The sequence below is a fragment of the Leptonychotes weddellii genome, chromosome 13 (genome assembly GCF_054177405.1).
Source record: "Leptonychotes weddellii isolate Sample4059 chromosome 13, ASM5417740v2, whole genome shotgun sequence".
NCBI classification, from domain to species: Eukaryota; Metazoa; Chordata; class Mammalia; order Carnivora; family Phocidae; genus Leptonychotes; species Leptonychotes weddellii.
The window spans coordinates 18,464,590-18,489,889 of NC_138381.1; the positions used below are offsets into that span (position 1 = coordinate 18,464,590).

At 39.4% G+C, this 25,300-nt stretch overlaps 1 protein-coding gene across 5 annotated transcripts in view; it reads left to right on the forward strand.

Annotated features, from left to right (window-relative positions):
- Positions 1–25,300, forward strand: part of CCDC68 (coiled-coil domain containing 68) — a 50,447-nt gene that overhangs the window by 14,681 nt on the left and 10,466 nt on the right. For all 5 annotated transcript variants that reach the window (XM_031026874.2, XM_031026876.2, XM_081801181.1 and 2 more), the window contains 8 exons: positions 58–188; positions 1,313–1,399; positions 4,913–5,053; positions 6,238–6,363; positions 8,015–8,143; positions 13,555–13,637; positions 21,300–21,405; positions 22,705–22,788. In XM_031026874.2, coding sequence (XP_030882734.1) covers positions 72–188; positions 1,313–1,399; positions 4,913–5,053; positions 6,238–6,363; positions 8,015–8,143; positions 13,555–13,637; positions 21,300–21,405; positions 22,705–22,788 — 873 coding nt within the window. In that variant the 5' untranslated portion in view covers positions 58–71. The remainder of the gene's footprint in view (positions 1–57; positions 189–1,312; positions 1,400–4,912; positions 5,054–6,237; positions 6,364–8,014; positions 8,144–13,554; positions 13,638–21,299; positions 21,406–22,704; positions 22,789–25,300) is intronic.

The window sequence follows — 25,300 nt, forward strand, 5'->3', positions numbered from 1 at the left end:
CATATTACCGTATCATCAAAGAAGTTAGTTTTGTCTAATCGATTTATGCTTCCCTAGAGCCAGAATTCACAATGACAACAGTAACAGGGACCACAGAGGTCCCCCCAATGGGTAAAAGAGAAGATAATTCTGCCTTGTATGAGTTCACACCAGCTCATGTTATTGAAGAAACCGAATATGTGAGAAAGGTATGCAGGTGCTGGGAATCATATTAGCATGACATGATATTTTGAAATGCAATCTAATATGGTTTGGTGGGCTTTGTTTCTCCCTCCATAGAACCTGAGAGGACACATTTGGTAAAAGGGCAATCCCAGCAGCTGAAATTTCAACATATGTTTAGTAACCTCTCTTGAGGACATGAACCTCTGTTCCCACATGTGGAGTAAACTTGAATAATGGGCCAGAAGGGTTCAGAACACCTATCAGCACTTAATTTGCCCCACACCATTCACCACTGTACTTCCTACCATTTTATATCATTTCTCAGTGGTTTCATGAGTGTTGATACTGCGTTCCCAAGTAGATGTTTACGAGTCTCTCTGAGTTTCTGTCTCTCCTTACCCACTTTCTTTTTACATTCCGGGTTGCTCTCCCCAGTGACCCATGTTGGCATGTTACTTCATTAAAAATGTGAAATCTTATGAGAATCCAGGGATAATGGCTGACAAAAGTATATATTCTTAGGAACTGTTTCTTTGAACAGATAGAGAAATTTGGACAGAGATAGTTGGTAACTTATTTAGATCGATTAATTTATCTTTGAGTGTCTTGCAGTTCCATAGGTCACTAAGACATGGGGCTTATATTTCCTGCATAAATTTGTATGATCTCCTCTTAGTAATTATTCTGTAGTAATTACTAAATAGTAATTATTCTCTAGTAATTACAAGCTAGTAATTATTCTCTAGTAATTACTAGCTAGTAATTATTTTGTAGTGATTACTAAATAGTAATTGTTTTATAGTAATTACTAAATAGTAAATTAGTACTAAATTACTACATAGGAAAAATAGAATTAAATAGTATTAAATACTAATTACTAAACGGTAATTATTTTGTAGTATAATATTCATTTAGGTTATATTTTAGGTTTGACTGAGAAAGAATTATAAAGACCAAATGTTCATTTTCTGCAATCTAAACCATATTAGCCTAAATGCAAGTCAGGTTAAAGGCAGTGATTTAAATCTAAATCAGTATTTATGTATTAACTTTCCAGTTAAATCAGCTATACTATAGCTGGTATAAAGGAAAAAAATATTTGGCATTAAATGCCTTTGAAAAAAAATAAAATCTTTTTTTCTTCTAGATCCGAACTACTCTGGAAAAGATCCGAAATCAAATTTTTAAAGATGAAGTAGGACATAACAGTACACATCACAAACTAGAAACAAAGGTAATAAATGGATCAAAATGTACCACTTTATTCCTTCAGTAAATAAACATAAAACAGTATAAACCTTATTTAAATAACTTTTTAATATAATTATTAAATTTTCCTTTGAAGCTTTGAATGATGAATGTTAAATATTTTGTCAGTATCTAAAGATGTTAATGGGCATATGTAAGAAATATTTAACCCCAGATGTTATTAGTAGGCTCAGATTGGAATGACTAGACCTTACTTGAATATTTTAAACGGGGCTTACTTATCTAAAGTATATGGGAAGATGTCAGCCCAGCCAGGATATATGGCAGCAACATTTCCCAAAGACAGATGGAGGTACACCTTTTAGGCTCACAGAGTTGAAGCTGTTAGGTTTCTGGGTCAAGTGATCAGACAGTTGATAAACTTAAATTTCCCTCTCCCCTTCGACTGGCCTTATATTCATGACATCAAGCAATCTACGCTTAGCCTTGTCTGGATTCTGCAGGTTAGAGCTCATCTGAGCCAGGGGCACCTCATCAATGTCAGTGTTGTCCACTATATAGTATGGCCACAGAGCATGCAGATCACAGGGTCTGAGGCATAAACAGTGTTCCCTTTATCATCCTCAGCCTCCCAAACTAACACAACTAGCTCCAAATATTTTCTTTTTTTTTTTTTTAAGATTTTATTAATTTATTTGAGAGAGAGAGAGAGAGAGAGCGTGAGCACGAGGGGGGTGGGGTGAGGGGCAGAGGGAGAAGCAAACTCCCCGCTGAGCAGGGAGCCCGATGTGGGGCTCGATCCCAGGACCCTGGGATCATGACCTGAGCTGAAGGCAGACACTTAACCGACTGAGCCACCCAGGTGCCCCAGCTCCAAATATTTTCTTATAGTAAGTGCTCAGAAACTAGAAAAAAAGGTTAATATTTGTGAATGGTGAAAAAGATAAAAAATTCCATTTTGGTTCTGTGGAGTTGTTTATTAGACCTCTAAGTGGAGGTTCCTCATGGGTGCTGCATGTCTGATTCTGGGGTTGAAGGGTCTGGGCTTGGAGGTCCAGGCTACAGGGCAGAGATTTGGGGCATAAGGATAGCATTTAAAGTTCTGAAATTGGACGAGATCACCAAATATGTGAGTGTGGATAGAAATGACAGGGGCACCTGGGTGTCTCAGTCAGTTGAGCATCTGACTCTTGGTTTTGGGTTAGGTCATGATCTTATGGGTCCTAAGATGGAGCCCCGCCTCCAGCTCTAGGCTCAGAGGGAAGTCGAGGATTCTCTCCTTCTGCCTCTCCTGCCACACGGGCGGGAGCTCTCTCTCTCAAAAATAAATACGTAAATAAATAAACAAATCTCAAAAACCAAAAGAAATGACAGAAAATTTGAGCATTGAGTTCTGAGATATCCAACACTTAGGAAGAAGAATCACCAGAGCAGGCTGGGGAAAGAAGCTAGTGAATTAGAAGGAAAATCAGGAGAGAGGGGAGTCACTGAAGACAAGTGAGAAAGGGTTTCAGAAAGTGGGGAGAGGCCACTGTGTCAAATGGTGCCTCTGGGCCAAGTAAATGGAGGGCTGAACATTGACCACTGGATCTAACAATGGGGAGGTTGTTGGTGACCTTGATAGGAGTAGCTTCTTAGGAATGGAGAGGAATTGTGTTGCTGGTGTCTGCCTTGGTCATCTCAAACCTCACATGGTTAGCAGACATATAACAGCCTCAAAGTACCTGCCCCTTCCCCTGCAATATCTGAACAATGTCCATGTAGGAATTTAGCTGTCGTGATCTCGGGCTTTGCTGCTCACCAAGTGTGGGCTGCCGTCCTGGGAGTAACAGCAATATCAGGGAGGTCTTTAGAAATGCAGCATCCAGCGAAGAATAGCATGGAGCAGATACCGTTTGGAGGGCAGTGAAATTTACTGGAAAAAAAAATTGTATAATCACTTCTAATTCTACTCTCTAGAGATAACCGTTACTAACATTTGCTATGTACGTCCTTCAGTTTTTTTCCTATGCATGCTTTTGTATATATGGCTATGTTTCTTTCCATAAAATGGTATTACTGTATATATTGTTTTATGTCCTGTGTATTTCATGTAGAAGTATATTGCTCACATTTTCCCATGTCAATATATATTCTTCTATGGCTTAAAAAAAAAGAAAGAAATGCGGCATCTAGAGCCCCACCCCAGACCTCTTGAATCAGAATCTGCATTTAACCAGATCTGTCACCAAATGACTCATATGCACATTAAAGTTCAAGACGCACAAATCCATGACCTTTGTAGCTATCTATTGCTGCCAGCAATCTGCCTTCTATAAGAGTCTTTCTATCAAGTATCCTTTAACAAATTAAAAAACAAAATAACTTCTATATACAGAGAGTGAGAGTATATAGTAGGGTCTGGAGTAGAGTAAATAAAACCCTGACCGAATTATAGTGACTATATTATTTATATGCACTATATTCTTTTTTGTTTTTTTGTTTTTATTTCTGTAAATGTAGCCCATCTTTTGTACTGAAAAGAATATTGGCTTTGTTAAACAGACTTGGATTCTAATTCTGGTTCTGGTAGTTATTTTAGTTATAACCTCAGGCTTATTAGTGAAACACTCTCATCGTCAGTTTTCTTCTCTGTATAATGGTCACAGTGCCTTCTAGTGTTTTAAGTAATCAGACAAAGGGGTGTTGATAAAACATCTAAAAGATTACATGGCACATAGGTAGGTAGATGCTTATTAAATAAAAGCTATTATTTTATAATTGTTTCATGTAGGGTATGTAGAATTGTGTAATTCCTTTGTCTGTCTTGAAATAATTTGGAAGAGCAGAAAGCATAGGATGGATACTCAAGCGGCTGTGTCAAGAGCTCTCCCACTTACTGCATAAACCCAGGCTCAGTACCTCACTTTTCATATCGTAAAATTGATGTAGTTGAGTTAGATCATTTCAAATTTCCTTTCCACTTCTGCGTGTCCTTGATTCCAGATGAGATTTATTTTATGCTCTAAGTGTATTTTCAGTGGGCTAGAGTTTACATTGAGTCACACTGGCAGTAATATTCAGTTCTGACATCTCTGGAAATTTAATATGGGGTGATTACAGTGAAACATCACTGAACATTGAATATTATGTCTTGTAACTATTATGTCTGATTATATTAGTTTATAATACAATGTAACCAAAATGCACTTATGTCTGCAACTTAGGCAAAAAAGGAAAAAAGTTGGCCTTGTGGATATTATTTATCTCCTAAAAAGGACTTCATGGTAAATTTAAAACTATAGGAAATATAAAAAGTATAAAAGATGTACCTCTACCTTTTTTTGATACAAGAATCTAATCAAATTTGAGCAAATACAGAAGTCAGCTGCTTCATCTAGAATTCCCTATTAATACTTGAAATTCAAAAGATGTATTTTATTTGTGCTGACCTGAATCTTTTTTTGGTATATGTAATAGTGAGTGGTAATTACTGTTGTCAAAGTTTGTAGAGGAAAGAAATAGTCAGGTTGCTGAGTTTTGTGTTTTTTCATTTCAGCACTGTCGAAACATTCAAAATGGCTCTGATTCTGAAATGGACCCCTCTTGTTGCAGTTTGGATCTGCTCATGGAAAGGATGAAAGGAAAAGAACAGCAGATCTTAGAAATGAACAAAGAAAATGAAGTATTGAAAATCAAGGTATGGCTATCAGGAGAAATTTCTTTTTTTTTTTTTAGATTTTATTTATTTATTTTAGGGAGAGAGTGGGAAGGGGCAGAAGGAAAGGGAGAGACAGAATCTCAAGCAGACTCCCTGCTGAGTGCGGAGCCTGACATGGGGCTCAGTCTCCCAACCCTGAGATCATAACCTGAGCCAAAACCAAGAGTTGGACGCTTAACTGACTGAGCCACCCAGGTGCCCCTATTAGGAGAAATCTAATTTTGTATTTTTGAGCCAATAAGATAGTTTCATGGATGTGTAAAAACAGACAGACATCATTATACATCCACAGATCCATACGTATGTTCACCTATGTAGAGAAATGCTTTTCCATTTCATAAATTAATTCTGTTTTATTTTGGAGACTACTTTACTATTGAAAAGATTTTACACAAGTTCAACGTGTATAAAGTTTCAGTTGTGCAAGATGAATCAGTTCTAGAGATCTGCTGTGTTGTGCCGGTAGTTAATACGGTGTCTTACACTTAAAAATGTGTTAAGAGGGTCGTCTCATGTTAAGTGTTCTTACTAAATAATTTTTTAAAGTCTTTCATGTTTAATAAATATTAATTAGAGCACTCAAAGTTAAATGTCTCATTATTTTGTTTAATTAATCTATTGTTGGATGCTTTAGATTTTCTTCTTTTTCTTTTTCTTTTTTTGGTTTGTTATGTATGCAGTCCTGCAATGAATATCTCTGTAGGTAAATCCTTGTGGCCATTCCTGATTATTTCTTTAGGTTAAGTCCCTTGAGAGATTCATGACACTCACCCTTAATCCTCACATCTTGTCCCACTGCTATTTTAGGAAAATACATCTTTTAGGACTGTTGTGGACATCAATGATAAAACACAAATAAGTGTATAAGCCGATAAAGCACTGGGAGCTCTTTGAAGGGTGCAGTTTATAAATGTAGCCCATTGATTTTGGAGCTTTAGATTGGCCTGGTCAGTGCAAATCCTTCTGCATGACAGTTTCCCTAAATAGGGCATTTCTCATTTTACATTTTCCTCTTAACCAGATCGTAGTGTCTTTTCTCCTATCTATTGTCTAGGAGGATGCAAATGGTACAGTTACAGCCTGTTTTCAACCACCTGTCAAACTGTTCTGCCTTTAACCCTTTTTGCTGTAAACGTCAAAACATTCATGACCTCTTTTCCCAGCTGGAAGCCTGCAGACAAGCAGGAGCAGGGGCTCTGAGAAACGTGGCCCAGAGATTATTTGAAAGCTACCAAACACAGTCTGAAGAAGTTAGAAAGAAGCATGAGGATGGTAAACACTTACTCGAGGTACTAAGCTAGCAGCTTGTCTATTGGAAAACTAGCACCCCAGTGTGTGTGTATGTGTGTTGGTTCACAAATCTCTTTTTGAGGTTAGGTGTAAAATAAGCAATGTCCCCGGGACTCTGGCAAGCCTTGGACAGGGCAGGGTGCCCATCTTCGGTGCCGGTCTCTCCCCACCCCTGCTTAGCCTGGCACCCAGACGTTGCCCGGATGCTGTGTTGCCGCTGTTGCCCAGAGCCCTGTGGAACACCGGTGGAAGGAGGCGGTACCCCCTGCCTGGAAATCGGGGCTGTCCCAGTGACACTGGCCAGTGACTCCTCCCCTGGTTCTGCTTTTGACTAACTAGATGACCTAGGTAGAGTCGTTCTCCCTCTTTGGGGTTGGATTTCCGTGTCTCTACAATGAAAGAATTGGGCTAGATCAATGGTTTCAAAATGGTTTTGACCCTAGAATATATTCTTCAAATTAAAAAAAAGAAAACGTATGTGTACCTTTATATTTTAAAATGCGTATTTCATATTTTAATATATAAATTAAAATATTTTAAACACATAAATATGTATACATGTGTATGTATGTGTGTGTGTATATCATAGACATACACACGTGCAGACACACCCATCCTTTTTTTGTTTTGTTTTTAAATCTGAAGTGTACATTCTAGGACCAGTTGTACACCAAGCATATTCTAGGACTGGAAAAGGAAAAAAACATGTGTGTGTGTGTATGTTCATCAAAACTCAAAATAGGGAAGCTCACTGATGCTGGGGTGGGGTGCCTAGGCCTCTGCGAGGTCCCCAGGGGAGCACAGTAGGAAATCCACTGGGCAGGTGATACACCTTCATGCTGCTGGATGTGGTGGTGATGGTCAGAAACTCACATGCATGTGAGGGTGCAGATTAAGAACCTCAGTGAATGAAGCGAGCCTGCTTGTGTGGACCCGAGTGTTCTGTGTGAGTGAATGGTTGGCCTGTAGGGAAGGGAGTGCACGCACATTCTGCAAAGGGGCCTCAGCCCCGGCCTGAAGTTGCCTGGCAGGAATGCCCAGCTGGGGTTTCCAAGGGAAGGGAGCTAGACACTTTTTTCTACTGTAAATCTCAAGTTTTATGAAATGTAAATGCTGATGTGTGTGTGTGCATGTCGAAGTCAGTTGAGACACTCCCAAGTGTGGCCTATGGGCTGCCAGATGTAGACTTCACTTCTATGGTCTTTAGTACAACTCAGGCTATAGGCCTGAGAAATAGCCCCCAACACAGTGGGGATCATTATTCTGCTTTTATGAAACTTTCTGATTAAAAATAAAACACTAAAAAAAAACTGAAACGTTTTTTACTGGAACAGTAAAAGATTTCATTTTTGTTCTAATTCAGTTTCATTGAGAAAAAGTCAAAAATTTCACTTTTCTTAAATTAGCATCTCTCTTATACCAGTTGGGATAGCATGATTTATGGTAACACATGTAAACATTCTAGGAATAATACTAATATATTATTAATTCTACATTGCTTTAGTTTGTTGCAGCCCATTAATTCAAAAGAGTAATTTGAATCAAGTGTGAATTATTAATTTTTTTTGGCTACTCAACATTATAGAGGGAGAGAATAGCTGTATAAATTTAATAAAAGCAAGAGTTTGATAATCATTTTTCTGACCTAAGGTTAACAGACTCGAAAAGGAACAGCAATTGAAGCAACATGTTGAAAATCTGAATCAGGTTGCTGAAAAGCTTGAAGAAAAACATAATCAAATCACAGAGCTGGAGAACCTTGTACAGAGGATGGAAAGGGTGAGCCCCTGGGGATTTAAAGGGATTTCTTCCAGACAGGGTTAGGGAGAGGATGAAAGAAAATAGCACTAAAATAAATATATAAATATTACATATGTATAAATATAACTTATAAGTTTATATAATTAAATATATTTATATAATAATATGTATATTTTATTTTATTAGTTTTTTTTATTATGTTCAATTAGCCAACAATAATATATATATTTTAGAGAGAGAGCATGCATGCTAGAGCGAGCAGGGGGAGGGGAGGAGCAGAGGGAAAGGGAGAGAAACAATCTCAAGCAGACTCCCTGCTAAGCACGGAGCCCGACGTGGGGCTTGATTTCATGACCCTGAGATCATGACCTGAGCCAAAATCAAGAGCAGGATGCCCAACCGACTGAGCCACCCAGGCACCCCTAAAATAAATAAGATATTAATTGAAAGTAAGTACCCTTTGCAACAACTAAGACTTTAGAAAGTACTCAATAATATTAGTTCCTTCCCTTATACACTTAACATCATCTGTACGGTCGCTGATTGACCTCTCTACAAATACTGCAGTCATATCATCCTCTGTCCCTTTCTCTCTCTGGTGTATGTATGGCTTAGAGAGGCGAAGCAGATGAGGCTGTGAGTGGAAACAATGGGAATGATCACAAAGTCCACCTATTACTAGTAATCATACAGTGGATCCCTGTAATCATAGCATTTCTACGTTAGAGTCAGTGAAGTATCCATTCTTTGGCCACCCGAGTTCACTTTGGGATTGTGAATACCTATGGCTGCATTAGGACCGATATAATTCACATTAAGAAAAGACATCCTCTAGGAATTGGAACTTCCATAAGAGACAATTTAGAAAAGAGTTGTGACAGAGCAAAAATTCTTAAAAATTTTATGCCGTGTGCCTTTGAATGACACTCCAAAAATATGCACAAGGTGAGCCCATAAATTTAATAATGCATCCCTTAGAATTTAGAATACAGGCAAACCAAGGAATACTGGGTTTTTAGTGGCAAAACAAACTAATAGAAAATTGGGCTCTCTGAAACTGAATTTGGGCTAGATAAGAATATAGGCTTTGGAGGTGCCTAGATGCCTGGCTCATTCAGTAGAGCGTGCCACTCTTGATTACAGGGTTGTGAGTTCGAGCCTCACATTGGGTGTAGAGATTACTTAAAAATAAAATCTTCAAAAAAAAAAAAGAATATAGGTTTTGACTGCTGGTAAATATTGCCCAATAAATTTTTATATTTACTATAATAATTCCCTGATTTGCCTTTTCCCTCCTCAGCCTTATTCCGTTTTATGTCTGCTTGAGTTGATGCCATCTGAGAAATGTCACTTCAGAAGCATCACATTTCAATATTCAGGTTTCTTGCCAAAGGAAATTTGATTAATTTTTTACATATTTCCCAATAATTTATAACACTGAGTTTGGTTGAATTTGTAGTGTCAATGAAGGTCCTATGAGGAAATCACAAAAATTAAATAAGCCCAAATTTAACTGAATCTAGTAATAATAATATATAGCTACATATATAGTATTGTGCAGTGGGTCACTGAATGTTTTACTGGAGCCAGAATCGCTGGGCTAGAATGTCCTCAAGCAGCTGGTTTGCTGAAGTGGGACAGTTTATGGTTAGGATATTTTGAACAAACTAACATTTGGATGACTACTTTTTAACATTAGAATATTTATCCTGTAATAAATAGTTTCTCAAACTCAGCACAAAGAATGTTTGCATTTAGAAAAGGAAGACAGTTCTGGAATGCAAATAGGGCTGATTAACCAGCTTTCATTTAAATTTAGATTTGTGATCACCTCAAACCCAAACCCAGTCACACTGGGTCAGGTTTAATAGCCAGCTGTGGAATATCATTTCTGTTTCCTAGAAATCCTGTGAAATGGATGTGAGTTCATCTCAGAATTCTGGGTTACCTTCATTTGACTGTTTACTCAACAAATACTTGAGCACTTACCGTGTACCAGTCAGAGCTAGAGGCTAGATATCTGTTTGTAAATGAACCAGGTATAGTCTCTTTGTGGAGATTGCGATGTAGGATATCTGGGTTCTGTGGGACTCGAGGAACTTCCCATACCTCTCTTCATTCATTCTCCTAGGGAGGCAAACACCCACATTGAAGGTAGGGGAATGTACCCCCGAATAAAGTTGGCTGGCTTAGATATTGGCAGACATTTTTGAGAAGTGATAGCCTAGCATTTATCTTTTTTGTTTTATTGCTTTTGGTTTTTTTGCATTTATTTTGATATTGACCCGTAATGGTGGACTGTCTTTAGGTGCTCTGTGACCAAGTAAGTGGACAGGATGCCCATGGTTCATGGCCTTGCAGGAACTTTCCTGAATATTCTAGTTCAGTAATTTCCTAGAGTAGAGCCTATTGAAATCTCAGGAAGGTGGAAGTAGGTGGGGATGGATGGAAGGGCACTGTGCAGGAGTTTTTTTAAAAACATATTTAGGTTAAAGGGATGTTATATCTGTAAAACAAACAAGCAAATAAATTAAACTATAAGAAACAAAGCTTGGCAACATCTTCTTGTTTTAAGGTAATACTGAGAATACTTTTAAGGCTGTGATGAAGGGTTCCTTAGGTGGGGGTTGTGTATCAGAAGGAGAGGAGGGCGCACTCTAGATTTTTGTGTTAGTAGGAGAAAGACATGCGTTGAGAAAGGAAATGAAAATTAAAAATGAACGCCCACGCAGAGGTTGATAAATATTGTCCTGGTAGTCGGTGGCCCCTAGAGAAGGATTCATTTTCTACTCACTTGAACAAGCCACTGCTCCAGTAAATAGCCATTAGTGGTATGAGGTCTGGTAATGAACACATTACTTAAAACCTTCACCATCTGTCCCACTTTAATCAGGAATGCAGTGAGAATGAATTCCATAAACACAGTGATAAGCCAGCAAAAACGCCCAATAAGTGCATTTTAATACAGCGTATGTTCCTTTTGCTAGCAGTGCAGTTCTGTTGCATCATATTTGTTTTCCGGTGTCATTGATTTAGCTCTATTAGAATTTTAGAGCTCAGAGGTGCTTTTGAGACCACCTAGTTCCTCGTTCACCATTTTATAAATAAGGGCAGTGGGAACAAGGAACGATTCCACTGTCCTCCAGTTACCAGTTCAAAATGCTTTCCATTATGCCCTGATCTTCTCTGGTGTCAGATAAAAATGATATACTTGGTTCCTAAATCATTTAGATGTTAACATATGGCAATTATTTAAATTGGTGTCTTCTCCACTTTGATCAGTAGGGCGAGGGAGCTCTTGAGCTCCCCAGTGCAGCAGTTTTGGGAAGAGTGCATTGCCCACTGGGTGGTGCTGTGAACTCCTTTCCTTTTCCACAAGACACTGTCCCTGAGAAAAAGGGCTGGCCAGTATGGTGTGATTTTCCATGTTGTCAGAGAGGAAGCATTGAGAGCCCAGGCTCCATGCTGGAACCTTGGCCAGGGCAGAATGTTTACTTGTCCAGTTGTCCAGTCTGCTTGAACCCTGGTTATGAAGATCCATTAATGGAGAGTAAGCCCATTAAGAAGAATGTTAAACACCATTTTCCTCCCTACAAAGTCAAAATATATTATCAGTGTTGTGTTTCTTTGATGATCCAAGTATCAGAATAAGCTTACAAGGCATACCTGTGATCCCTCAAAAATAAGTTGAACACAGCTAGGGAACACAAGGGAAATTCCTATATGTGACAAGAATGCTACAGGAAAAAAATTGAAAAAATTAATATAAACTTAAAAAGTAATAGCGCCTAAGATAGGGAGTGTTTGGCGCCTTCAAATTATTATAAATCAAGGTCCTAATATGTACGAGAGAAGCATGTGGGCCTTTCACATATGATATCTCCAACCATCCCAACGTTTCAATATAGGTAGTATTATCCCCATTTTAGGGATGTTCGGAAAGTCATGACTTAAAAAACCACGACTTAAACAAATATAGAATGAATACGTGTCTGATATTTTACTCAACTCATTCATTAATAAGGGAAGCAGTAAGATGGTAAAGCTGGTTTAAATAGATTTTGAGAAACTGGGTATTTATAGGCATTTTGAAAAAAGGAATATAGGATCGGATTACTAGATTAGATACAAAGCTGGTTAATATTTTTGAAGACCATCAAACCATAACCTGAGGGATTATCTTTTCTACCAGGCAGAAATCTGCACATGAACATGCAACTTCACAGAGTCAGGGCTCTAATCAAATCATAAACAATAGAGTCAAACACAGAGAAATTCTCCATGAGAATTGCTTATTCAACAATGACCCAATATGACATTAAAATCATATATGGTTTTGTTTTCCAAGTTTTGGCTAATTTTTCTTAAAAAACATGTTACAGTCACAGTTTTAAAACTAGGTCAGTCCATGTCCAAAGAGATTCCCACTGCATTTTGTATTTTACCCATATGAGTACTGCAGCAGGAATAGTTTTATTTTTTTTTTTAAGATTTATTTATTTCTTTGAGAGAGAGCAAGCATGAGTGTGGGGGGGGGGAGGGTCAGAACAAGAAGCAGACTCCCTGCTGAGCAGGGAGCCCAATTCGGGACTTGATCCTGGGACTCCAGGATCATGACCTGAGCCGAAGGCAGTTGCTTAACCAACTGAGCCACCCAGGCGCCCTGGAATGGTTTTAAACAGCCCTGTAAACAGTGTCAAAACATCAAATATTCTTACCATCGAATATTAAAAAACAAAACAAAACAAAAAAAAACAACCCACAATCATCCCAACTTGGTTTTCGTGGACTTGTTATTTATTTTTTTTGAATGGAAAGAATTTAATAATGACATTCAGGTATTTCTTTATATTTTCTTTCTCCATATCAAAATTTCTCTTGTATTGTAACTAGGAAGTGACTTTATTGCCTGTGGCCTTGATCCTTCACTAAAAAGGCATTTACTACTTTGCTACTTTCTGACAGATGCCATGTGAGCAGGTAGGGGTATAAGGTCAATAGGGTCTTTGGATACCTGCGACTCGGTCTAATGTAGGAGAAGCAGGTGGGATGGAGGAGAGCCAATGCCTAGAGAGATGAGCTGCCAGTTTGTATTCGGGGTGGGATGGAGAGAGGCAGGAGTTAGACTGAGCACGGTATACTTCAGTAGGTGGCTGGAGGAGGAGCAAAACCTCTCCAGGCAAGTGAGGGGAGTGAAGACAACTAGTCTGGACCTGTGCCTGAGCTACTTGGAAACCACACAGGAGAATGCCTGGCCAGGCCTCATTGGGGTGGGTTGTAACAGCACCATCTGAAATGAGCTCTTTAGCCTAAAAGGTATTTTCTAATATTATAAGAAGTGTCTTTTGCAAACAGTTTGCAAGAGTGACTTAGCAAACACATGCACACATGCACAGAAATAAATAAAATTGTATTTTATTTTCTTCTAGGAAAAGAAAACACTGCTAGAAAAAAAACTGTCTTTGGAAAACAAGCTGCTGCAACTCAAATCCAATGCTACATATGCTAAAAGGTTTGCAAATCTCCCTCCTTACTAAAGCAGTTTCTGATACCTTTCCTCTCCGATGGTCCACTGGCCAACGGACAGAAGGCTAGCACCCTCCAAGGAGACAGGAAGGTTGAAAGGGCAGGACAAAGGGAGATTACTTAATATTAACAGTCACATACCTCCCCTCCCTCCCACTGGGGAGAGTTCCCTGGAGGTACTGGGAAACTGGGGCAGGGTTAATCCTCCTGAAGAATGAATGAGCCTGTCCATTCCCTGTTGACCCTGGGTGCTAAAGAGGATGCTTCATTCCCCCTGATGCTTCTGATTTTGTTAAAGGGTCTCTGCTATAACATGCATCAAATTGGCTAGCCCACAAGTGGAACTGTAAGATCCTTTTATGGTGCTCCCCAACTTTGTAGAGAATGAAGGAACTACTCTGAATGCATTCTTAGTTCTTTGGACTTACTTACGAATACTCACAATTCACAAGCTGTTAACAGGTCTGAGTACAGGGGTGGCGTGGATCATGGTTATCACCCAACTGCTGCATTACTTCGCTGGTTTCAGAAAAATTCTCTCAACATCATGTAATAACTTATAACGTATAAAATTTCCTCACTTTTGTCCCCCTTCCCTTCTCTTCTCTTTTAATTCTAAACCTGCCACTGTCATTATAGGTTCTGATATAATGTTCCAAGTCAAGCCTATTTTGAGGTCTTCTTTTATCCATCTGCAACTATTGCTTCTTAGGATATCAAGCACTATGATGAGCCTCAGAATGTACAAATTCTTATTCTCATTTATCCAGTAATATATACTCAAACATCCCTCTCTCTTGGTCTTTGATTTTTTTTTCTGTTTCTCTTTCCTTTCCAATTATCTTTCTTTCTCTTCTCATCTCTCAAAAGCTTATGCCTTCCGTCTGGCTCATAGTCATGTATTGAACCACATACGCCAAAGTCCAGACCTGGTCTGACCCTAGCAATTGCACTTACATATTCAGAACACACTGCAACACCACTGATATTAATTTACCCATATTCCTCTTTGTGAACAAGCATGTAGCCCCAGTAGGGAGCTTTCTAAGAGAGTGCAGGATAGCACTGCTCATCTCTGTCGGAAATGAAGAAGTACTGTGGAAGACGTTCATAGGTCTTCAGAATTACTTGCATATACTCATAACTTAACTCTTAAGTTAATCTGTGGGTTATGTTGGGTTTTTTTTTTTTTTTTTTTAAAGATTTTATTTATTTGAGAGAGAGAATGAGATAGAGAGAGAGAGCATGAGACAGGGGAGGGTCAGAGGGAGAAGCAGACTCCCTGCTGAGCAGAAAGCCCGATGCGGGACTCGATCCTGGGACTCCAGGATCATGACCTGAGCCGAAGGCAGTCGCTTAACCAACTGAGCCACCCAGGCGCCCCGGGTTTTTTTTCTTTTTAAAGAGAGTCTGTGCATACAGCAGAACTACTGGCTGGTACACTATGCTTTCCATCAAGAGTCCAGATGACCTGAGTCTGATTTTTTTTTCCTTTAGAAATGATTTTTATTGATAATAGGGTTTTTGTCAGTCTTTGAGCCAAAAATGTAACCATTTTAAAAACCAAACTGAACTGTTCTTTCTGTTCTATTATATATGAGCAGTTGTTATAGGGAATTCTCAGACAGCTCTTAGGGAGGATTTAGAAATGTCTTGAGGGAAATGGATGTTTTGTGTTTCTAGAAAGGTGTTTGAACATCCAGGCTTATGTAATTTTCATAGATTGTAGGCATCACAAATATTTATCTTACTTATTATTTGTCTGTGTATAGACAAGAAAATGAAATCAGTAGGAGTCAGACTCTTTTGGTTAAGGCAATAGAGACTTGGTAAAGCTACCACAAATAAGAGGATTTCTGGTAGGTGAAGACTGATTAGATATGGCCACAAAGAAGATGCATCTCGTGGGAAGACGGGAAGACCACCCTTTAGCATCTAATGTGTTTTCAAAAACCAGATTATTTTGTTGCTCCTATTCAGTTATGTGTATTCATACAGTTTCACTCTTTCTTGTTCTTTGTTTTTCCTGTGTGATTTATTAACTTTTTTCAGTGGTTTTCTCCAGCTGGCTTATATTCTTCATTTTCCTTTCAAATTGCAGAGGAAAGAGTCTATGGGCATAATACTACTTCCTGTATTGGGCAGATTGTTCATGTTCACCAAACTCCTACATTGTCATCTAACCAATGGCCTTTTGGCAGGCACCAACTCCTAGTCCTACAGGTGGCCTTCCCTTACCCCCAAAAGAGCTCCCCGATCAGGGGGCTCTGGGTGATTACATTTCCCTTGGGCAGGATGGTGGGTTTGACAGGTGCCATGACTCTCTGCCATTTTTTTTTATATCTGTATGACATTTATTTATAGATTTTTCTCTATATAAGCCTAAGTTAATTATTTAGTTCAGTTTAAACAATCTATTTTTTAATTTAATTTATTTTTTTAAATTTTATTATGTTATGTTAATCACCATACATTACATCATTAGTTTTTTTTACTCTTTTTTATTGTTATGTTAATCACCATACATTACATCATTAGTTTTTGATGTAGTGTTCCATGATTCATTGTTTGTGCATAACACCCAGTGCTCCATTCAATACGTGCCCTCTTTAATACCCATCACCAGGCTAACCCATCCCCCCACCCCCCTCCCCTCTAGAACCCTCACTTTGTTTCTCAGAGTCCATAGTCTCTCATGGTTTGGCTCCCTCTCTGATTTCCTCACCTTCATTTTTCCCTTCCTACTATCTTCTTCTTTTTTTTTTTTTTTAACATATAATGTATTATTTGTTTCAGGACTCTGCCATTTTGATGAAAAGATTCAATATGTTCTAACCTGGCATTTCTAATATTAAAAAGCATCTCTAAAAATGATGACTTTTAAGTATTCTATAATTCAGGAGAAAATGACAGGTTTTTTGCATATGAATATGAATATATAATATGCTAATCCCCACAATTACTTTTAATGAGAGTTAAGAGATTTGGCAGAAGCATCTCGTGGAAAACAAGGTTGACTCCATGTTTCTAATTCCATCACTACTAGCCAACACATGTATTGTGCTTTGCTGTTTATAGAGTAACTCCAGGTACCTTATTTAATTTAATCCTTTCATTGACTTTTCAGGGAGGAAACTGAGCTTCTAATTGGTGAAGCGATATATACAGCATCTCAGAAGCTGTAAGAGCTGGGAGTTTGGGCCCTAGAATTCTCACAGCAGTCGGTGCTCATTCTGCTATAGAGGAGATTTGACCTTCTTTCATTTCTGGAGACCTCTGGAGGCTTTCCCTCGGCCTGGTTTCCTAATTCCCCTGGGTGTGTATGAGCAGATCACAGTTTCCCAACTTGTCCCTCTGCCCTGTGACATCACAAACACAAAGGTCCATTTTAGAGTTATCCTTTGGAGAAATACAGGAGCTCTACCTCAGAAAAACCCTTTAAAAAAGGATAGAATGATGCCAGAAAACTATGAAAACAAAGCCATTATAACAGTGAGGAGCAGAGGGCAAGGTATGGCATGGTTGAATAATGCTGCCCTCTGATGGTGTAAGTTAACCCAAAGATAGTTAAAATCTAAGTATCCTGATGGATGGATAGAGAGACAATCCTCCCTTAATTCAATTTCCTTTGACTAAGTGTTTGGCAGACGTTGGTCATCAGAGTGATTGAGGGTATGCTTCTTGCCAAGTACTTATGCTACAATCATCCCGTATTACTAAAGTCTAAGCCATTTGTTTTCACATGTCTGCAAGTTAAAGATAAGATAGACTTTCTCTCTTGAACGTTAAGGAATCTAAGAGGAAGAATATCAGAAATGGTGCTCTGTTGACTCTCCCTCAGTGCCAAATGGAGAGAGGATCCTCAATTCCCTTCCTCAAAAGAAGAGGGCCAAGATTTTCCTCTCCCGTTGATGGGGCTTTTCTTGTTTGCTCTCTTTGGCATTTCCAGACTACAGACTTTTTCAGCTCCAAGTCTGGGATATATGAGGCAAAAAGAAAGCCCAGGGAGCTCACCATTGTGTTATGCCTTGGATTCCAAGGTCCTGAGCTGGTCTGCCTTCTCTCCACCTTTCAGAGCCTTCTTGTGTTTGTCTACATATAATCTCTAGGTTTTTGGTTGTACTCAGTGGGAAGGATAGGAAAAACACATCTACATCTTCCCAAAGTATAAGATTTTCAATTCTATTTTAATTTCAGCATTTACTTTATATTGAGGCATTGGGAGGCAGAGCATGAATCAGACATCTATTAGAAGGGCTCAGTGTCCTTTTCTAGGCCTGGCCTTTGTAATGTTTTCTTCCTGCTGGTTTTGCTTTAGTACCTCTTTATTAAGACTGAGTTGCTTTAGGGGCACCTGGGTGGCTCAGTCGTTAAGCGTCTGCCTTCGGCTCAGGTCATGATCCCAGGGTCTTGGGATCGAGCTCCGCATCGGGCTCCCTGCTCAGCGGGGAGCCTGCTTCTCCCTCTCCCACTCCCCCTGCTTGTGTTCCCTCTCTTGCTGTGTCTCTCTCTGTGTCAAATAAATAAATAAAATCTTAAAAAAAAAAAAAAAAAAAAAGACTGAGTTGCTTTAACAGAAAGATAAAGAGCAGAGATTAAAGGGAGCTCAGGTGGCAGTTTATTTCAGTATAGTCTCACATTTAAAGACCTTTAATGGGTGATTAGTTTCATATTTATCGAACAACCCTAAGAGAGAATTTCTGCAACTTCTGTTAGTCCCCATTCTAGTGTACTAATGCAGATAAGTCTGAAAGCCCTGTGTTTTCAAGAGTGCTTCTAGAAATTATTTTCTTCCATCTTGAGACCTATTTCAGATTTCTGTTCATCTACGGTGACTTCTATGGTAATACCATCACAGAATACGTGGGGAAGTTTCCTGAGCTTTGTATTTTGAGGAGCATAACATCTACCCCACCCCATCTTCCTAAAGCCACCCTTTTTTCCCTCTGGTTTTCCCTCTGAGTTCTGGGTCATCATAGTACACAACAAGACATTATGAATACTCATCTTTAATATTTTTATAAATTTTTTTAAAATGTTTAATTTTCTTATGGGCTTATGAACAGTTTATGAATATTCAAAGCCAGCCTGCCTCTGTAAGGCATCCCGAATTATTTCTCCTTATTTCCCAGGGAAATCCTGAGTCTGACAGCTCCCTCCCTACTTCTCTCCTTTTTCCCTCCTCACTGGAGCAGTCTTGAATCTTAGCCCCACCCCCTGTGGGGCAGACTTCTGTTTGCCTTCTCTGCTATTTTGATCCATATGTCCTCAACTCATTTTGTGTGTGTGCAGTATCTCTAGTCCCTTTCTAATTTTTCTACTGGGGTATCTGTCATACTGATTGGTAGATGTATCCTTATATATTCTGGGTACAATGCCTTTATTAATCATTTGAGTTTCTGAGGTTCTGAGGCTATCCTGTTCCCTCTTATTTGATGACTCCCAAGTTTTTTATTTTAGTCTAGTCAAAATTCTCAGTCTTTCCCTTTGTGGTTAATACTGTTTTGAGTTCTGTTTTAAAAAATCTTCGTCTATTGCACATTCACGAAGATGTTCTTCTATATTATCTTCTGAAAGTCTTTTGGGTCCCCAGCTTTATTTACAGTCTACATGGAATTTATTTTTCTTATGAGATGAGTTTAGGATTTTCATTTTATTTTTTTTAATATGGATATAGAGTTGTCTCAGTACCACTTGTTGAAAGGATCATCCTTTTTATAATATTCTGCCAATCATCTTTGATACACATCAAGTCTGTTGGTCTATCCCTGTGATATATGTATATGTACAATAAAAGTGGCACAGATACAGTGTAGTTAGTTTCATTAGTCTTCTATTAATGAACATTTAGAGTGTTCTAATTTTTATGCTATGAACTACATTTTATATAATATTTTGTGTAATTGCGCAGTGTTTTTATAGTATGAATTATTTAATTCCATAGGATAAATAAATAGTAATGGCTGTCATTATGCAATATTTGTACTTGTGCAAGAATTTCTATGATTTCATAGAAATTAATTTTTTTCTACAGTAAAACAAACTTTTTAAAGCTCTCTCATGCAAAACCAAAAGAGAGAAAAAATTAAAAGACTGTCTTAAATATTGCAAGTTGCCTGCAAATTACTTGACCTTGAGAGAGAATATTACATATGTTATTGAGCCAACCTCAGTGGTTCAGTGCTGGGCTATTCAAAGCCTGGGTAAGCATACTCACTGGTAACAACCTGGAGCCTACTGGAAATGCAGAATCTCAAGCCCTGTCCCAGCCTCCTGGATCAGATGTGCATTTTAACAGGATCCCTCATGATTTCATAAGATCCTCCAATGCATATTAAGTTTGAGAAGCAATGTTTCAGTACATGATGTGAAACAAAATGAGACTCTCTTTTTTTTTTTTTTCAAATGAGAACATGGTCTGTAATGTCACATGAGTGTCCACGACCTTTGTAATAATTGTAGAGGCTATAAAATCACAATTGCAATTGCATTGGATGTTGGCTACTAATTATAAAACCTTAATAGCTAAAGAAATATTAATACATTGCTGTGCAAAAGCTTACTTTCCGAAAGCATATTCATTTACCTCCTTTAGTCCACAGTATATTCTTGTAAAGTAATACAGATAGGAGTTATTCTATCTGTTACACCGAAGCTGAGAAGCTCCCAAGTTTGGTGAGCTTGCCACAATGCATGCTGCTTCAAAACTCCAATAATATTGGCAAGAAGAAAATCTTGGCGGGGCGCCTGGGTGGCTCAGTCGTTAAGCGTCTGCCTTCGGCTCAGGTCATTGATCCCAGGGTCTTGGGATCGAGCCCCGCATCAGGCTCCCTGCTCAGTGGGAAGCCTGCTTCTCCCTCTCCCCCTCCCCCTGCTTGTGTTCCCTCTCTCTCTGTCAAATAAATAAATAAAATCTTTAAAAGAAAATCTTGGCAAGTCAAAAGCTGTATAATCAATTCCAGTTACCTAAATGGAGTTTCGGGAAAGTATGAATAATCTAAATCCAAATTTCATCTGTCTTTTTTCACAAAGGTCGATGGGGACTCAAACTATTAGCTGGAATTAAATTTCCTTTTTTTTTTTTTATGCCCTATTTACAAGTAGTAGAATTACCCAAAGCAGGAAGCCAAAATAATAATAGTAATAATAATAATAAGACAAACACAGGCAAACCACAACATACACCATCTCTGTATCATTGGAAATTGGTTTCCCATTATATGTAAAAATCTCCATTCCTAGCCCCCCATGTCCTAGCCCCACTATCCTTATGTAGTTATCTGGGCATTCTGATGAGTGCTGGGTGTGTGGGTGTTCCTAGGCAAGACTGTTTAGTTCTGTGAGTGCTTCATCGGGCTCAGTACAGTTTGACTCAACCCCCTCCTGGAGGTAGGGAAGTCACAGATGGCCAGGAGGGAGCTTTTGACATGAATGGATATACTCATTCAAGTTCCTGTCTGAGCTAATCAGAGGCTGCTCTGTGGCTGTTGATCTTCCATGTCTTGCGTGGCATATGGGGCCCCCAGCGTCCTTCCCGCACGATGCCCAGTAATAGAGTCGTGTGTGAGGAGAGCCTGGCAGCCTGACTATAAAAAATGGCTGCACGATGCTTCAGCACATCTTTATCTTTTTCCTTTTGCATTTCCAGTTGCCACAATCTTCAAATGGAGATTTCCCTTCTCCAGGAGAAGATCTCTCATCTGCAGTTTGTGATTCATTCCCAACATCAGAACCTGCGCAGTGTCATCCAGGAGGTCAGATTAATCAAGTGTGTTTCTCTGGTAGATGGTATGCTTACAGTAAGAAGACTGAATACAGGCAGCTTGCCTGGACTTCACAAGCAGTGAGATTTTTCTCCCCGCTGACATTTCCTTTTTCATCCCATGTAACATGACTCTGTTTTCAATGCCTTCTTCGGTCTGTATGCCAACACCTGTTGTGTTCTCAGTGAAGATATTTGGGAGATTGTGTTTAACTGCTCTTTAGGTTTCAGTGTTTTTTTTTTAAAGTGTTCTGAGCCAGGTAATGTACACTGTTCTTTAGAAGATTTTGGAGATTACAAAATTCAGCCCTTTTTGAGGAAGCAAGGATCTGTTTTTATAACCTCACAAACAGTAAATTTACTTAGTAGGTGTGTGGGGAGGGGGTGTCACCTGGCCATTCTTTTCTGGGAACATCCTGGCAGGTGAAAGGCTGGTGGCAGCCAGATGGATGGTGGATTGTGAACTCATACGATTTACTTCAAGAATTCTATGGATCTGGTTCAGGGGCTGTGCTTTCGACTTAAAATCAGACCTTCACTCATTTTTTACTACCTAATATTTGTTTCCAAAAAGAATCCTTTCAAATAACTCCAATGCCTCCCTGATACAAATGTACCATTTGGCTAGGACCTCACCAAAAGGCCAGAGAATTGAGTCATGGCACTTGGGAGCCAGGAAGGATGTAGGGGGCAGCCCACGTTCTCCTTTGACAGATGAGAAAACAGAGGCTCGCAGTAGTTAAGTGACAGGGCTGGTAGTGGCAGAACCAGCCTTAGAACCCGTGGGTTTCCTCTCTTCCCACTCTGTTCTGGTCATCCGCCCACCTCCCCAGTTGCACACTGCTTTTTGGCAGATGCTTTTCTTCCCAAGCAAAGCAGGCTCACCTCATTATGCCGCGGGTTGACCAGATCTCTGCCCTCGGGAGCTTCCCCGTTCTGGGTGGTGGCCTTGTGTGATGGCCACCAGCCTCTGCATCGGCAGTATGACACTGTGTGTCGGAAACACAGAAGGATGGCCAGAGCTGCTCTCCACAGGAGGCATGCCCACGGGTTTGGTTTAAACAGGTTTTCCAAAGATTACAGTGTTTAATAGGACTGCCCACACGCTCTCATCCCCAGGTGCCAATTTGCCCTGCTCTTTTCTATAAGCTACTGAATCCGCTAATGCTTTGGGATTTAATTTTTTTATTTGATGGATGTCAGTGGACCATAGAAACCTGTGCAGTGTCTGACTTAAGTAACTTCCCTGTTGTCTGACAAGACTTTTCCAATTGTGTTTCCTAATTCTTAGATGGAAGGATTAAAAAATAACTTAAAAGAACAAGATAAAAGAATTGAAAATCTGAAAGAAAAAGTTAACATACTTGAAGCCCAGGTAAGGAGGGAGTCTGTTGTATAGTTCAGTGTAAATGTGAGTGTGTGTGTGTGTGCGCTCGGTGTGTCTGTGAGCCTGTGTATGAATGACACAGTGAGTCCATATAAGGGCAGGTGTGTGCATGTGTCTGTGTGTGATTGTGCCGGAGTGTGTGTGGGTGTACGTGCATGTGTCTGTGTGGGTTTATGAGTGTCTTTTTGTGAATGTGTGTGCATGTGCATCTTCTATGCATAAGAAATTATGGATTTGTGGGAGAGGTACTCCTAATAATTATTGAAGTATTAAATATTATTTTATAATATTAAATTATTAGTATTAAATATTATGAAATAACTGTTAAAAGTTCATCCAAATTTTCCAGAATGCTTGCTCTCCTGGGGGGACAAATAAGAACATCTCTCCATGTGGACTTGAATTAGAAGCTCGATCAAGACCATCTTGGGTGAATTCAGCTCTGGCCAGATGGCTGGGTTTGCTGTCTTATGTCTTTGTTTCCTTCCCGCCCTGAGATGTCCTCTTTCCTCCTCTTTCCTCACTCACACCCATCATGGCTTGCACGGTTTACCTCCGGGCTCATCCACTTCAAGAAGCCTCTTGTAGTTTTCTTATCTTTCAGTGTTTTGAAACATAACAATAACTTACTGTGATAAGACATGCTTTTCTTCCTGCCCACTCCTTCCCCTCTACACTAGGGAAGCCCTTTATAGGCTTTCAGCTGCAGGCCGAGGCTTGGCAACACCCTGCCTCCCAGGAAGTGCAGCAAAGCCCACTGAGGCTGGAGCACCTGAAGACGCCACCCCTGCCTCCCCCCTGGGCTCTAGCTGGTGCTCAGTGCTTCCACCTCTGCCTCTGTCAGAGGCTCTTAACTGACCGCCTGGGCCTGGTCACCTTTTCTCCTTCATTCTGTAGTATTTTGACTTCCTGCTTGTCCCCCTGCCAATGTTACATGAGATGCTCTGACTGCCACCAGACACCTCATCATCGTTGGGGGCTTTTCTCGTCCCCAGGATAGACCACGCACCCAGCACACTGCCCCACCTTTTCTCTTGCCACCTGTTCTCTCAGCTCTCCCCAAACAGAAGGAACAAGTCATCATAACATAAAGAGGTTGTAAATAGTTTTACATCTTAAATTTTGTAACCAGAGCCGTGGTGTGCCAATTCTCCCTTCCCAGAGGACCGCTGTTCTCTCTCTCTTCTGGAAGGTGAACCCTATGAGCCTCAGACTTTCCTTAGATTTTCACCTTCTTTAGGCTACACATGGCTATTTGAGAAAGACCATGCTTGCAGCTCTGTGCAGCTGAAAAATGCAGGGATGGGGGAATAATTGGCTCAAAACTCGTGTCCACTCAAGTGCCCAGTAATGGCTTGTCAGTTTACATCGAGGGGTTCAGATGATGAGATTCAGACCACATTAGAGCCTCTTCCTCCCAAAAAATGTCCCTATAGGGATTTCCTCACTGCTTTTTGTACTTAGTGGATTTTTTTGGCAAATGTTACTTGATAAAATATTTTTCTTATATTATTTTTAATGTAATTAATATATATTCATTCATTCCATACCAATTAGGAAATATGAATAAGTACTTATAATAAGAACATCACGCAGACTTGCCATCCGTGGGTAATCACTCCGCACAGTTGTGTCCATCTGTATTTCTGTAGGACTCGATTTGCCTGTTCCATACCTGTGTGTATGTATTACATGGCATAATATCATGCCCGTTTCATTGTATTTTTAAGCTTCATTCATTTGTTCACATTATCAATCTTGTTGTTAATCCTCTAAGTACTTACTGAGTGGCTGCTGTGGTGTAGAATTTTGGGAACTGACTAAGTTGGGGAAGTGGCTAAGTTCGGGAAAACAGTATTGGACAAAAGGGACATGAGCCCCGCACTTTGGAATTGACTGTCTAGAGAGGGAGACAGATGCATAAATGAACATGTAAATAGCAATATTATGGAAGCATTCTGCAAGGAAAGAACAAGATGTTCTGACAGATAATACCTAGATGGAGGACTTAGCTTGGTGGGTGGGAAGAAGTTCTCTAAGAAAATGAATTTTAATCTGAGCCTAGTGAAAAATTGGGTGGTAGGGCTTGTCAGGAAGAGGGACAGGGAACCATTGTGAGTGCTTCTAATCTAAGAGTTAGATGGAATAGCATGGGATGATATTGGAAAGGTAGGAAGGGGCTAGATCATAGACCATGCCAAAGAGTTTTTTTTCTCTATATAACAATATAACAAGAAGTCTTTGCTTAACAATCAGATTACATTTATGTTATCTTTTAAAATAGCCACTGTATTGATATACAATAATTTAATTAACTGAGTCCTTGTTATTGGACATTAGATTGTTTTTGGTATTGCTTTTGTAACAGCACTGAATTCAACATATTTATACAAACATCACTGATCATTTGTATATTTACTTCCTTCCTTAAGATAAATTTTTAGAAGCGGAATTGGTAACTCAAAGTATATCCATTTTTCAGGTTTTTGATAATGTGCTC